General features: G+C 43.1%; 1 protein-coding gene across 1 annotated transcript in view; it reads right to left on the reverse strand.

Moving 5' to 3' along the window:
- Positions 1-638: 638 nt before the first annotated feature.
- Positions 639-15,285, reverse strand: part of CDHR3 (cadherin related family member 3) — a 34,312-nt gene continuing 19,665 nt past the window's right edge. The window contains 8 exon segments of the mRNA XM_064732931.1: positions 639-1,455; positions 4,105-4,153; positions 5,194-5,225; positions 6,650-6,663; positions 8,198-8,379; positions 11,440-11,684; positions 13,226-13,397; positions 14,897-15,123. Coding sequence (XP_064589001.1) covers positions 1,145-1,455; positions 4,105-4,153; positions 5,194-5,225; positions 6,650-6,663; positions 8,198-8,379; positions 11,440-11,684; positions 13,226-13,397; positions 14,897-15,123 — 1,232 coding nt within the window. The 3' untranslated portion in view covers positions 639-1,144.

Genomic DNA, 15,285 nt, shown 5'->3' on the forward strand with positions numbered 1-15,285 from the left:
TTAGGGAAGTTGTTCCTGAGCCAAGCCACTCCTTTGGAGCACAGCAAAGAGTTACAGCACCATGACAGGTGATTTTGTGAAGTGTAGGAGTGATTTCACTGTGGATTTCTCCATCCAGGTCCTTCATTGCATGACAAAAACAATGTATGTGAGAGACTGAATGTAATCTTCATTGACTGCCACTGCTCAACTTAAACCAAAATTTTCTTTTACCACCTGATATCAGTCCCTTGCTGTCAAAAAACCTTTTTGCAATCAGTAAAGAAAACAAGCCAAGACAAGCCATGGAGTATTAACTCATCATTTATAATTACTTTTCTTCAGATTAAAATAATTTTGTAAAATCTTGTCAGGTTTGTTTGTTTTATATCAGGTTTTCAGACAGCACTTACATTATACATGCTCACACTCAGAAAAGATTATTTCACCCCATGTGTTTACTGTCATTATTCTTTTGAGTATATTCCACTTGATCCTGTAAAATATTAAATGTGCCAGAGGAAATACCAAAGGTGAAGATATTGAATGCTCTTAGTGTTACAAAAGATAAATAAGCTGAAAGTGTTGACAGCCTGAGATGCCAGAAGAAGCTTTGAGTTTTCTCTACTCCAGAACTGCTTTCAAGCCAAGGACTTTTCTACTGCAAGATGGGAGGGCAAGGAAGGGCTGAAATAAAATACTGAATGAAGAGAAAATATTTTTATCTTCTACCAGCAAACATTTCTACCCTGGTGTGCTTTTCACTCACCTGGTTGCTCAGCAGGGACAGGAGACCCCATTCCCATCTGTGTGTGCCGCCATTCCCAAAGGCAGGCAGAGGATGGGGCCATGCCTGCCAGAGGTGCAGACTTTTCTAGGGGGAAGCTACCAGTGTTTGTAGGAGGCAGTGGGCACTGAATGCTTCTGTCCATGGCTCTGCTTTACATGCACCTGCCAAAGGTGCATCCAGATTCATCCTGCCTTTGGGTCTGGTTTACAGACCTTATGGCCACCTTTTGTTTTAGAGCTGAGAGAGAGAGAAAAGTCACATCTGATTCTTTGGCTGTTCAGATCAGGTGTCAGTGGGGAGGTGCCTTGGAGCCTCATGCACTCTGGCCTAATAGAAAAGGAGAGTTCATTTTGGGAGAGGAGGTCAGTTCCTGCCTTAAGGGGCTGGTGAGGATAAGCCCCCATCCTCAGACTCCTCTTTCTTCTGCAATCTCAGCCCAGCTTGGCCTGGTGTTTCTCATTGCCCTGCTGAGGGCTTGGCAGCTGGTTTTGTTGCTGCAGTCAGCTCTTTCCTCTTCTCTGAAGGCTCTTTTTTGCTTGGTGCCTCTGCTCCATCCACCCCTTGGCCACTGTTTTCTGTGGCACTGGACATTTCCTGCATAGCCAGCACTGGCTGAAGGGGCTCATTGCTCTTCTTCCACCTCCGGGCCCCCGACCGTGTATTGAACTCATACACTCTGCCAGTAACTTGAAAGAACAAAAAGACAAAAGATTAAAATAATGTTTGCCTTATCAGATTAAGACATGACAGTTCTCAGCATGGAACTGAAATGGGAAACGTGAAGCCCTTGGAATTCAGCTGAGCTGGGGAGGCAGCCCTGAGAGGGAAATCCTCCTTTCTGTGGGGAGCTGGGCATCAGAGTGGCTGCTCAGAGGAGATGCTGGCTGTGCTGCCAGGGAGAGCAGGGATATTTAAATATTCCTACTCCAAAAGAAATCAATTTCTTATCACCCTACAAATTTATCCAAGTTCCAGATACCAGGGGTTAACATGGCCAGTGTAACAAACACATCCATATCTGTAAGGACAAAACTTCTATCTTCAGCCATACTGAGCAAGACCATTGTATATGTCTGTGCCTATTTTGTCATGTAGAGTTGCCTACCAGAGGTAGCAAACCCTGCTTAGGAACACAGCATGCCACATACATCTTCCAGACCATGTCAGCTCATCTGTACTGACCCAGGATTTGGAGATCCAGAGAGTCTTGGCTGCACACATTCCTTCTCCATTTACACAAAATGCTTTCTTCCAGGCTTGCTGTCCATTTTGCCATTAGTAGAGTGAAAGTACTGTGTGTTTCATGATTTTCTCATATAGATAAAATATGGTTAAATTTGTGTTGTTTAGCACGCATGGCTATCTCTCATTGTCAGAAAGACTTCTGTCTCTATTCGGTTTTATGGGTAATTTCTACTTGAACATTAAAAGCAAAATATTTTCTCCTTCAGTTCATTGCTACCTAGAGATAAGTGAAAAAATTGCTGTGTGTCCAGTGTGACCCCCTCACAGTCTAACTCACTGTATCTTGCTACAAAGAGAATCAGAAGCTATAATGGCACTTTCTGTAATTAAACAATACAAGACAAACAAAAGACCATTAAGGCTTGGAAAGAAACAGTGGTTACGTGTTTCTAAATGTTGCAGTTTGTATCAGAATTAATGGTTTGTGACACATTAACACAATTTGAGCAACTCAAGATGAAACTGGACCTCTTTATATGTTATTTTTTCTGTCTGCTTACAAGTCAGACATGCTAAAGCAGCCTAGATCAGGGAACAGCTTCTGAACATCCCTCTTAATCATATTCAACAGATGATGTCCTGGGGATTATTAAATCTCATTTCCAAAGCAGCAGCCCTTGATCCTTTAGGGTTTGCAATGAGTTGTGGAGAAGAGAGGGGAGGAGTGGGGGGCACACGTTTCCCTGTTGTCACCACAGAGCTGTGTTAGAGTTTAATGTTTGTGTCAGGCATGACACAAATGCTGTGGCTCTGGATGAATGTTTGGATGGGCTCAGATATCCTGGAGTCCAGTATGGTCAGGTTTGTTGAGAAAGGGAGCCCCAGCTGTCCTGCAAGAAGACCAGAAAGCAGCTCTTGCAGCAGCCTAGAGACTACCCATGTTTAATATATTACAAATGCAGTTACACAGGGGAAAACCAGGGATTTCGGAGCCCATTCCTCCAGATCTCTTTATAAATAGCAGGTGAGCTTGGACCTGGATCAAACCAGCCTTGAGCAGCCTTGTGGATGGACTTAATTGCACAGTAGGGTCCCACTTGTTTGCCCAAATTGTACTGAAGTCTCCATGCCTGGTGTTTCCCATTAGCTCAACACATCCAACAGCTCTGAGCCAGCTAATAAGAAACACAAGTTACAGGCACTTTGGTGGAAATTGGCCAGATGAATCCAAGCCTTGAAACAAGCCTGCCTTCTTCTGGATGATTTCTAGACCTATTGTTTCAGGCTTATTTTCAGATCTATTTTATAAAAACTTATTTTGTCTGATTGTCATGTTTTACCAGCCCCTCATCTACACGCTGGGGCTCCTAGCCATTAGGCACAGGGCTGGGCACCCTAATTCCAGGCCAAGAATCAAAGTAAGGGGCTCAGGCAGGGGCTGTGTTTCAGGGGAATGAGGTAAGCCAGATCAATCCTCAGTAAAGCAAAAATATTTTTCCTGGAATGAGCCCTGCTGCAGAGCAGTGGCTGTCACTCGGGGAGCTGGATGAGCTCCCCAGAAGCTCATCCTGAGGTTTGTAGCTTTCACCTTATTTTTGCTTTTCCCAGCTGGTTAATCAGATATGCCCAGAGTTCACATAATTAACGTAATGTCACCAGGAGCCTGGTGACACAGGAGCTGTTGCCAGCTGATGGCCTTCCCTTTTCTCCCCAACAAGCAATGCCTGAGCCTTGGATAAACAGCAGCAGCACACTGTTCCTGTAAGGGAGGAGGTTTGTGCAGGAGCCAATAACTCACCCACCTACTTCTCCAGGGAGAAGTTCAGGAGGTGAAGGCAACACTTCTGCAGTGACATTTACCTCCTGGCCATTCTCCAGACACAAGGTGGGTGAGACCATGTAGCTATGACAGCACCAGAGCAGGAGACTTGCAACATATTCCTTCTCCTCTCCCACCTTCCTATACCACATCCATACATTTCCAGTTTAGGAGAGGAATTGTGAACAGTCTGACCCTCAGATGTGTGCTTTCAAGGGCTATGAGTATATTCTAAAAATATGAAAAACCAATGTCAAGCCATATTTAAATCAACTAATCCAGTTTGTTTCCAGCCTAATATTCATATCCTCTGTTAATTGCTTTTTATTACCTGGGTCCCTGGCTTCTCCATCAAAGATAGTGTTTAGCTTTGTCATTGTCTGTGAAGAAACACAAAATGAAAAATGAAAACTGTGAATTAAATCAGAAAGAGGAGCAGTAACTTGAAAATTGTGATTTACATGGATGGAGGTGGATCTATGTGGCTTGTATATTGCATTCCTTTAGGCTGTTTTTTTTTAAACCAGTCCAATGGCAATACATTGGACCATAGTCCAATGGCAACAAGAGCCATTTGTGGTGTAGGGCTTCCTCACTAGATATTTAAAGGAGAATTAATAAGTTCTGACATGCTAAATGCCTCCATGTGTGTTACCACAAGACGATCCCCTCCACCCAGAGTAGGCTTGGGAATCCCCTCTGAAAAATGTGGGGAGAGGGAGTTCACTAATCAAAGTGCCTTGCACGGATTCACAGAATATCCTGAGTTAGAAGGGACCCACAAGGACCCAGTCCAGCTCCTGGACCTGCAAAGGATCACTCCAGGAGCCACACCATGTGCCTGAGAGCATTCTGTCTATTTATGCAGTTTTGCAGCCTTTATGCAATTATGTCTGTGAAAAGGAAGGAGCCCTGAGACCCAGGAGCAAAGAAACATCTCCAGCAGTGGAAACATTCATGACATTTTGCTGCAAACAGCTTATCAAAGCCAAACTCTTCACAGCTTGGGTGTGCTGGCACACCTTGATGGTTGCACTCAGGTGGATCAGAGTTGGCTCCACAGGTCAGTGGAGTCTCAGCAGGGCACTGCTGCCATCAGTGAAGCTGGGGCACTTGTCCCACCTCTGCAGTGAGTGTCCCTGTCATTGTTGTGGGCACAGCCTGTCTGACTTCCCACGTACAGCATTTGGGCAGCAAAGGAGCCCCAGCGCAGGTGAACATCCCTCACACCCTTGTTGCTTCCAAACACAGAGGCCAGCTGGGACAATGAAGTGTTTGCACTTGAGAGCAATTATTTCCTTGCCTATCATTTTTATGCTCTCTTTGGAAAACAGACACCATTCATAGAAAGGGTCCTATGGTCATATTGCATGATGGAGCTGGCAAAACTGGGGCTTCCTTTGAGGCCAGCAGTACTCACCACAGTTACTTCTTTCTTAGGCTTCTTCTTTGCTACAGAAAGGAAAATGCACATTGTTAATAATCAGAATTTTCTGATGGTGACTCTAGACACTAAAGTCAAGATTTCCTCAAAGAAATAGACATTCTTTCTACTCAAATGCTGAGACATCTTAAATGAATCTTATTTACTTTCAAATGCTGAGTGAGAATCCACAGTTGCCAGTGACTAATCAAAAGACTAGCCTTGAAAAGTCAGTAATGAATTAATAGTAATTTTATTAAACAAATTTCCCTTTCTAAATAATATGAACGAATACAGAAATTCACCTTTGGGAATATCTGAACTAGAAATGCAGATTATTGTTTTACACAAATGTTTGTGGTTGCAAAGCTTGTGTCAAATATTGGTTTGGAGACAAAACATGGAAGAGCTGCATTTTCAGTCAAGTAAAATTCAGATTGAAGAACAGTTTGGTTGTGTGTGAATTCACCACACTATTAGCTCATCCCACATGCAAACAAATACAGCAGCAGTGCCATGGGCATCTCAGCAGCACGGATTTTGTGGATGACACCCAACCAGTTGCTATGATTTCTTCTCACTCATTCCTTGCCAATTTGTTTAATGGCCTTTCAGTGGAGAGCTGTGCCTGGCCACAAATGTGCTTCCCAGCCAGGTGTGCAAAACTCTGAAGTGCTGCAGGTGGATCTCAGCCTGAGCGCTGATGGGAAACCTGTTCTGTCTGGCCCTTTCTGCCCAGCATTTGGGAACCAGTTTTTCAGAAAGCAAAAAGCGCTCACTTTTTGGAAATCAGCCAACACTGAAATGTCTCAAATTGGGCAACCAAGAGAACAGCTAATTTTGTGGGGTTTGTTAGTCCTGCGTTTTTTCCAGTTGGGAGATACTGACTGAGGAAAGGGGAATTACAAAAGCAAAGTCCTACTCAGCCCATATGGGCAGTGTTTTCTAGCAGAAATGCAATGGGACTAAAAAGAACAAGACTGCTTAAAAAACCATGCTTTTCCATGTGTGATTTATCTCCCTGCTAGGTTATGCAAACATTTTAGAAAGCACCAATACTTCAAAACAATCTTTATATAAGTGAAGTAATTGTGCCAAGGGAGCAAATGATCAGAGAACGGGGAATTAGAGTGGAGAGGACTCTTGAAGGCGCTATAGATGGCTGGGATTATTTTTTAACAGATAGCATATAAATTGTGTGTGAAAAATACACTCATTCTTTAGCATCTATGACAGAGTATCAGACTACTCTGAATTTGGGTTTTGCCTAATAGTTAATTTGAAGATTAAAAAGGCCATGAAATCGGGCCTCCCATAATTGGCCAGGATTATCTAATCTCAGTAACTTTCTACTGTGTCAAATTTCTATCTAGAAATTAATTTACAGATTTTACACAGAATCATAAACAAGGTCTTATTTTTAAACATTAAGATATAGAAAAGAGGTACACACCTGGAGCATTTATCCTGTAATGAAAAGAAGATTAAGAATGTAGTTAACAAGTGTCATGGTTTTCTCTACCAAAAAAAAAAAAAATTATTCCCTTTCACTTGGCAAGAAGGATGTGTTTCCTTGAGTTCTGAGATTGGCTTGGTTTATTTGGTTTCTGATTTTGCTTTCACAGAAAGCCTGCATCATTTAATGCTGCTCTCAAACAGGAAAACAGTCCTGAGCATTGCTCTAACACCTCTTTAAGAAGGAATTCTCTTAAAATAATAAAGTTTTGTTGATGATAGCATAATGGATTTATATAATCTGGAAAAATATCTTTTCAGATATTGCCATTTTGTTCCATCCTGGGAGGAAGGTCAATTTTTTGGGTCTGATGTGCTCAGAGAATGCCTTTTGAAATATTTGAAAGGTTATAAATGTTTTTGAAAATATAGAAATTACTTTTTGATCTGAGACCCCAGTCCCCAATAAATCATTTGCCCAATTAATAAATAATAGCAGTATCTTAGATTCATTTGTCATTTTTATCACAACCATTTAATGCTTTGCACACATGATCTGAGCATATAGTCACAGTCATTTAGTAGCTCTTTACATTTAATGTAACTTCCAAATTGATGTCCAAATCCTGAGAATACTTGTAGAAATCCTTTTTTTTTTAAATCCCAGCCACTTAAAGGACTGCTTATCTTTGTTTTGTGAAGTACAAAGTCAATTTAGAGGCAGTCTGGCTCCAGCCCACTGAGAAAGGAGCCAGCAGGGAACTCTCCACTTCCCACAGTGACTCAGAGCTGCTCCCAGGTGCTTCCATGCCTTTTGCCAAGCATGAACACTTAGAGGTAAGCTTTATGGGCCAGAGCCTTGTAACTGGCTTGGTAAAACTCCAGGAAATCTGCAGAAGTTTTGCCAGAACAATGAATTTGGCATGAACACCAATATTTGCAAAGGACACTGGGATCTGTAGCTAAGAGAGAGGAAAATGCATCCCGTAACTACCTTGATGGGAGCTCCCTCGGAGAGGGGGTCAAATGCAAACCAGAATATTTGTGGTCAGCACAGTCTGGCACAGGCTCCAACTGAGCCTCATGAGCATAGCTGCCTTTAGAGGTTACAATTGCTAATTCCACTCCTTCCCTTTCCTAATGTTAATGTTACTAAACTAATGAAAAAAGATGCCAGGGACACATTTCCTTGAGTTCATATCATTACCACCCATTAATATCGCTGTGTTAGCATTTACTGCAGTGCAGCCATGCTGCTAGAAAAGATTCAAAGCAGCAACATTATCATGGCAGAAAGGCTACCTCTGTCACTGCCAGGGAGTGCTGGGGCTTGCCCAGAGTGCCCTTTGGGGACTCACAGCGAGTTGCTGTGTGCCTTCCCTGCCAGGGAGCAGCAGAACCATGTCAGCAGCAGGAGCTCCAGGTACAGGCCATACTGCTAGAGAAGATTCAAAGCAGTGATACCATCATGGCAGAAAGGCTTGAGCCCTCTCTGTCACTGCCAGGGGGTGCTGGGGCTTGCCCAGAGTGCCATGTGGGGACTCACAGAGAGGTGCTGTGTGCTTTCCCTGCCGGGGGGCAGCAGCTACGGAGCCGTGTCAGCAGCAGGAGCCCCAGGTGGCCCAGCAGCCCCAGGAGCAGCAGCGCGCCGAGGGTGACCACGAATGGCACGTACCACGCCGATGGAGAGTAGATGTTCTCTCTTCTGGTCACAACAGTGACGCCAGGCTTTTAAAACAAGACAGAAGAGTTCCTCAGGGCTGCATGCTGACACCAGATCACCTTTTATCTGGCTGAGGCAGCCCAGCTTGGCCCAGGGCTCAGCAGGTGATGGGCACGGGGAGGTGAAGGGAGACAGGGACTCGTGCCATGCTCCTGCCTGCTGACTGGCCTGGCAGCTCCTTGAACCCCTGTCTGCGGGGGTCAGAGACCTTGGCACAGAGCCCAAGACCCCTGTGCCTTTGATTTAGCCCTTGGAAAAAACAATTACCAACCTTTATATGAAGAATTACAAGCCACAAAAGTTTAAGTAGAATGACAGTGAATTTATCACAGGGTGAAGAGGCTTTTTGAGGTTTTTAGAATGGGGGTACAGGGGGCAAGATGGAGGAATCTGGGCATGTCCAGCCTTTCTCCTTCTTCTTCTTCGCCTCCATCTTCTGCTGTGATGTTGGCACTTTTAGATTGGTTTAGAGTAGAAGCTCACTGTCTAACATAGGTGATAGGTATTGGTAAGGAATTGTAAATATTGTACCTGTAGTTTTTATTATATAAAGATAACACTGCCCGGGAGGCGGGCAGAGTGCCTCTGACTGTCTTGCTGAGCAGCCCTCAGCTGGACAGGAGAAAGAATTTTATAGCTAAGATACAATAAACAGCCTTAGGACCAAGAACTGAAGAGCTCTGACTCCTTCTCCAAGTGCTGGGCTGGGAAAAGAGACTTTCTAATGTATCTCGGGGTCACTCTGACCAGCAGAGATTCTGAGAGTGGTGAGGTTTAAGAGTCTCAGGTTGCCTGAGAGGCTGTAAGCACACTGGTGGAGGGTGGGCAAGTTCAGGGAATACTGCCATTACTGAGATACTGTTTTCTTTTTACCTAAGGCAAAACTGGAAGTAGGTCATCTTCACTGCAGTAATCATTCAGACTGCTTTGTAAGAGGAGTTGAACCCTAAGAAACTGGGTTATTGTATAAAAAGAAATGGAACTCCTTCTTTTTTACCCAGTGACTCGTTCCAGAAGGAAAAACCACACTTCCTGAGCAGTTGCAATCTCCCACATCTTCCTGCGTGTCAGGAGACACATCTAGGAGCTGGCACATCACTTGGTGTTAACAGCTCATTCATTAAGGTCCCATCATGAAACTATTCTCACACATTTCAAAAATTACTCATTCACTCTACCTAGTTCATTACCTAGTGTGGTACTATTAGTTTTGATCACCTACTGAAGTTTTTATTTAATTTTCTGCAAGACATTTGTAATCACGCTGAGTATGAAATTGAGCAGGGTATCTATTTCTTTCCAGTTTAAGGATAATTTTAAAATAATCTATTTAGTCTTGTCAAAAAAAGATACATCCAATCCTTAGAGAAATGCTCAAATAATCTCAATATCACCACCACCACTTTCTCCTCACCTGGACTGAAGTCACAAGTGACATTTTGTAATGGGGCTTCTTTTCTACACTACCTAAGCAGCTTTCCAGTTTCTGACTCATTGAGCTGCTGCACTGAACACATGTAAAGAGTAGTGATGGGAGAATTTGCTGTATTGGAAGTGCTTTTCTGGAAAATAGCCTGCAAGTGGAAGGCCGATATCTCTGGGGAGACAGATTTAATGCTGTGGTATGTGGTTGAGGCTGTTTGTAGTTGTGGTGAAGCATGGGAAAGAAATACAGAATAAGTTTTTTCAGCTTAACTTTTCATTTCCACATCAAGTTGGGGGAGTAGAAGGCAGTGAAAAAATCATTTATTCCTTCCCAAAAGATCATTAGATAAGAACAGGGTTATTAATCAGTCTGAAAATTTGGAGCTAAGCATGTTCAGAGCAAAGCAACCAGATTTGTATGGTCTGATCTGTGTGGTATGATCCTGCTGTTAGCAGGACCCTTTGGTTCTGGCTCAATTACTAGAAGATTCTAGAAGATCTAGACCATTTTACAGTAAAGCCCTCTTTTACCACTTCACTTGGATACTCATATTTTCATTCCTGCATGCAAGAGAGAAAAGGACAATGCCATCTGCAGGCAGACAGGGAATGGATGGACTGTGGATGATGGAGGGTGGTGCAGCAAGACATGACTGGTACAAGGATAGAGACAGGGTGGTCTGTACCCACAGCCTGTGTCACATCTACAGGCAAGACAAGAGCAAGCTCTCTGCACATCCTGCACCAGCCTGGTGGAAATCAAAAATTGAACTGGTAAGACAGAGCTCAGCTGGGATGGCTGTGCAGAGGGGTGAACAGGATTGCTGGGACACAGGCCCACATCTCCACAGGATGTGCAAGGTTAGATCCCACCCGGGCTGCCAAAAGCTGTGCAGGCTTACTCAGCTCAGCCATAGACCATCACATGGGCATGGAGTTCAGGAAAGACCCATCACAGGGTGAATAGGTCAAATCCACCCCTCTGGATTTGCTGTCTGAAATCTGCTGAAACTGCAGCAACACACTGAGCTGTGCAAAACTGCTTCATTTCCTGACATGCTGCTCCAAGTTTTACACGACAGTGATCTCAGGTCTGGAAAAGGCATGCTTTTAAATTATGAGGATTTGTTGTTGTTGTTGTTGTTGTCTGTTTCAACTCTGATAGGCACAGATTAATGTGCTCCAATGATAAAAAAGCATACAAAACTCAAGGCACATGGGGGAGTGAAGTTATGAATAAAAAAAGAGGTAGTGCAAAATACATGAGGTAATTTTAAGGTTCCAGGCAAAGGTTAATCCCTGCTCTTTTCTTATTAATAAAGCTGCCAAAATCTTTAACTTTCAAGTTGTATGGTAATGGCAGCATGCCCGGTCCTTTGGCTTCCTGCCCTTTTTGTTTTAGAAACTGAAATACAAAACACATGTTATGACTCCGTACCTGGGACTAATCCTTCATGACACTAAGCACATGAACCACCTCTGGCTGCATCATAAGAGCAAAAGGCTTAGAACCTCCCAGGACTAGATGTACTCTAGGGTTTTGCTTTCCTTTTTCATACATCTACCCTCTTCTCCTTACTCCTGTGGAGATTACACCCTAAAAGAAATGCAGAACTGGACAGAAGCTTTAGTGAACTTACCGTAGTGGTTGTGGCAGTAGTTGGGTTTGGGATAACTCTAATGCTTAAGGTCACTGTTCCAGTTTTAGTTAACTGTGTAGTTTTGTCCCTGGCAGATACTAAATTGTCATCTGTTATGTGGATACGCAGACTGTAAATCCATTTTGTATCAAGTCCACTCTCATAGTCAAACCTTGATGCAAGAATCAGACGAGATGTGTTGGACCCAGCACTTGGTGAAAAGGTAAAATGACTGTTCTCATTGCCTGCAAAAAGGTAACACCAAAATGCAAAAAAAAAATCACTTTAACCCCACATTAAAGCAAATGTGTGTAACAAGTGGTGAAGTGTGGTGAAATGTCAATGACAAGGAAGGGCTCCTTGATCTTCCTTGTACCACATAAAATAATTTAAACCACCACAGTCACAAAAGCATTACAATTTAGAATAAGACCTTCTATGGGGACATAGCAGAGAGGAGGCTGTGGAAACACTTCAGAGCCACAGGGCACACAAGAGGTCACCTGAATGACCTGAACCTACAACCATGGGAGCACCCAACAACATCCAGCTGGGGTAAGGACCCTGCCCTGTGGCAGGTCTCATTCCAATACTGGGTGCCCCTGGAGTGCTGCTCCAGCCCCTCTGCAAGGATTCTCCCTCTGCCCAGAGGCAGTGGCCTTTGAAGAGAGTTAATGGCTCAGTGACACTAATTCCCTGCAGAGCTTTGTCAGCACTGTGGGGCAGGGAGGAGAGTTCAGAAATGCTGGCTCTCTACCCCTTGTTTTCTGTCCATTGTAGCTGGAGAGCTGCTCATGGCCCAGGCTGCAGGCAGAGCAGCTCCAGCTGGTGAGATATGGACAGGCCACATATACAGGAAATCAGAGCCTTGAAAAGGCACCTAATGTGCTTTGGTTTTGCTCTTGTGGCCCCACAGAGAAGAAGAGTTGACATGTCCTTGAAGGCCATGCCTGTTTTATAGCACAAAAAGTGCCATGAGCTGCTCTGTGACTCAGAGGCCAATGCATGACACAGCTCAGGTCTGTACCACCAGGACTGGGCCCATGGTCAGACACTGATTTATTAACACAGCCATGCCAGTTGTATGGAATTGTGTGTCAATACCACGTCTGTAGAGCCCCTCCTTGGCATCAAGGGACTGCAGTAAGGCAGAGATTCCCTCTTTTGATGTTCACAGCTTTTTTACTGGCCCCTGGACAATCTGCTGCCTCACTCACAGCAGTCACCTCAGACACAAAAGAAGGAATTGCCGCAAGAGAGTGTTTCCATTTTTGTGAAGCTGAGTGTCATCCCACACCACTGCAGTTCTCCAAGTGGATGCAGCTGATCATGAGGTTCAAAGAAGGATTTTTAAAAGAATAATTTATTGCATACAGCAGGGACCTATGACATGCAGGTTGGAGCAGTTGTTTTGAACAGTGCACCAGCATCTATGTGATGGTGAGATATGCAGAAATACAGAACTTTCCATTGTTTCTCAATATTTACTCAGCTGTAATTGGAAGGGAAATTTGACACTGCACACCATTCCAGTTCATCCTTCTGAAGTTCTTGTCAACTATAATTAATAGCCTATTAATTAATATGGCAGGCAATCCAGCCTTGCAAGGGAGTGGTTCTAGCTGCTAGCACCTGTAGTGCCAGTGTAATGATGTGCAGATCATAGCTAGTTCACCATGAAATTAGCACACAAACTATATTAGGTATTTGTTTATAAATACAAGTGAGCTGTCAGCATTTGGTATTTTTTCCCAGTGTTCCCAGCTCGCCCACTGTGACACAGTACCTTCATTAACGAAGTAACGGAAAGACCTGGGATCAGAATCACGATCTTGACATTCAATCCTGAAGCCATTAATATTGGTCCCAACAGCTAAATCGACTGGGATTTGAAGTGAGAAGAAATTGGGTGAACAAACTGGTTCTTCATCATTTACTTCCAAGACATTCACAGTTACCTGGAAGAAAAGAGCAATAGCAAGCTGAAGCTGCTTCAGTGTGCCAGGACAGAATTTTGCTAATTTCAGAAACTATTTGCTTTTGCCCATTTTGTTCTTTTGATCAACAACAGTTGAAAAGCACTGAAGTCCCCTTCCAGCCTAGCTCCTGCCAGAAAATGTCTGTGATCATTTGTCCTTCAATTCTTCTTGTGATCAGCATTTCTTCTGGAACAAGTTCTGTAACCTGAGCCATCTTCCAAAAGTGAAGGCTTTTCAAGCTGATATGTCTCTTTGAGCAATCTGAATTGTGTTATAGTGAAAATGAGAAATAATAATAGTACCACAGAATCATTAAACTCCCTTCCAAAACTCTCAGTTTACCTCACAATCATTAGTTATGCTTCTTAGCATATTTAATAACCATTTAGAGTATGATCCATGGAAGGAAAAGTGTTTATAGACTGTTCCCAGTGAGAGAGAAATGCTGGTAATGGCCTCCTTCATGGGTAGGAGCACCCTGAGTAGAACCAGGTGTGTTTGATGTCACCTGGGATTAGTTAGCTAAAAGAAAAAGGTTACCCTTACCAAAGTTCTTTCTTGTAATGTCTGTTTGTCAGGCAACAGATAAGCTTGACATTGGCAAAAGTTTCTGAGGCTGTTTTCATTAATTGTCACCTTACAACATTATAGATGACAAAGAGATTAAATACCTCCTCGATAGCAACTCTATGGGTGGTGCTTGGCTGGAATGAAGAGCAAGCCTACTACCTGTGTCACCCCCAAGAGATGTGTAAAAATCAAATGTAAAGCAGTCATGAGGGAGAAACTGTGAAAAGAAGTCAAAAGGAGCCTGTCTGTGAGGGACACTGGGATTCCTTGAAAAAAGTTACGATAAAATACTTTTGTGGATATAGCATCTGTGCTTTTTCTTATGAATAAAATAGGTCTGGGCAGAAAACCTAAGTGCAACCCTGCTATTAAAGCCACATCCTCTCTGTACCACTCCATAAAAACACAGCTCTGCAACACAATTCTCACGTTACTTTGGACACTTTGCAAGGAAAAAAATGACAAACAAAATCAGAAGTATGTTTGAGGGCCAAGGGACACTACAGAGACTCCAAAAAGAGTTTACTACTAAGCATGGCTACAATTAAATTGTGCTACCTGGCCTCAAGACCCTGTCCTTTTTCTATTTTCTAGTACCTCTGTAGCCATAAAGAATAACTTAAATTGTCTAGGGCACAGAAAACAACTTCACTGTCCAGGTAAAATAAGAAAAAAAAGTCTGAGAAGTGAACAACAGAGTCAAAAATATTGAAATATTATTTTATCCTTTTTGTGAGAAATAAACCAAGACTGAGTAAACAACACCTCTTTCATCTGAGTAATATATAATTGGGCAGGATTACACTTGGCTTTTACAGAAAGTGCTTTGCCCAGTGTCTTACTGTTCTTGCTAGGAAGAAGAGAGAAAGATGTAGGTAAAGGTGAAGTAGTAGAGTGGATTTACTCACTGATGCTGTTGTAGACTTCTGTTGGTCTGAGGCCTGTACTGTGAAAATATGTTTCTGAGTTGTTTCATAGTCTAACCTAGCTAAAATCCTCACATCTCCTTTCATTGGGCTGATCCAGAAGATATTTGTGTAATCCCTGGTGCCAGCTCCAGCTACAATGGAGTAAGTGATGACACTGGGTGGCCAGTCCTCATCTGTGGCATGCACTCTTCCAATGCTGGATCCAACTTAGAGACAAAAAATCCATATTTCATTAACATTTAAAGTAATACAAGGCACAGATGAACCTGAACTAAAGATTTGGTTAGAGTTTTTCGCCCAAGAAAAATAAAGCAATGGTATGATAAGCACTATTTCCCTTGGTGTGATATGGCTGCCCTGTACACAGG

The sequence above is a fragment of the Zonotrichia leucophrys genome, chromosome 1A, assembly GCF_028769735.1.
Source record: "Zonotrichia leucophrys gambelii isolate GWCS_2022_RI chromosome 1A, RI_Zleu_2.0, whole genome shotgun sequence".
NCBI lineage: Eukaryota > Metazoa > Chordata > Aves > Passeriformes > Passerellidae > Zonotrichia > Zonotrichia leucophrys.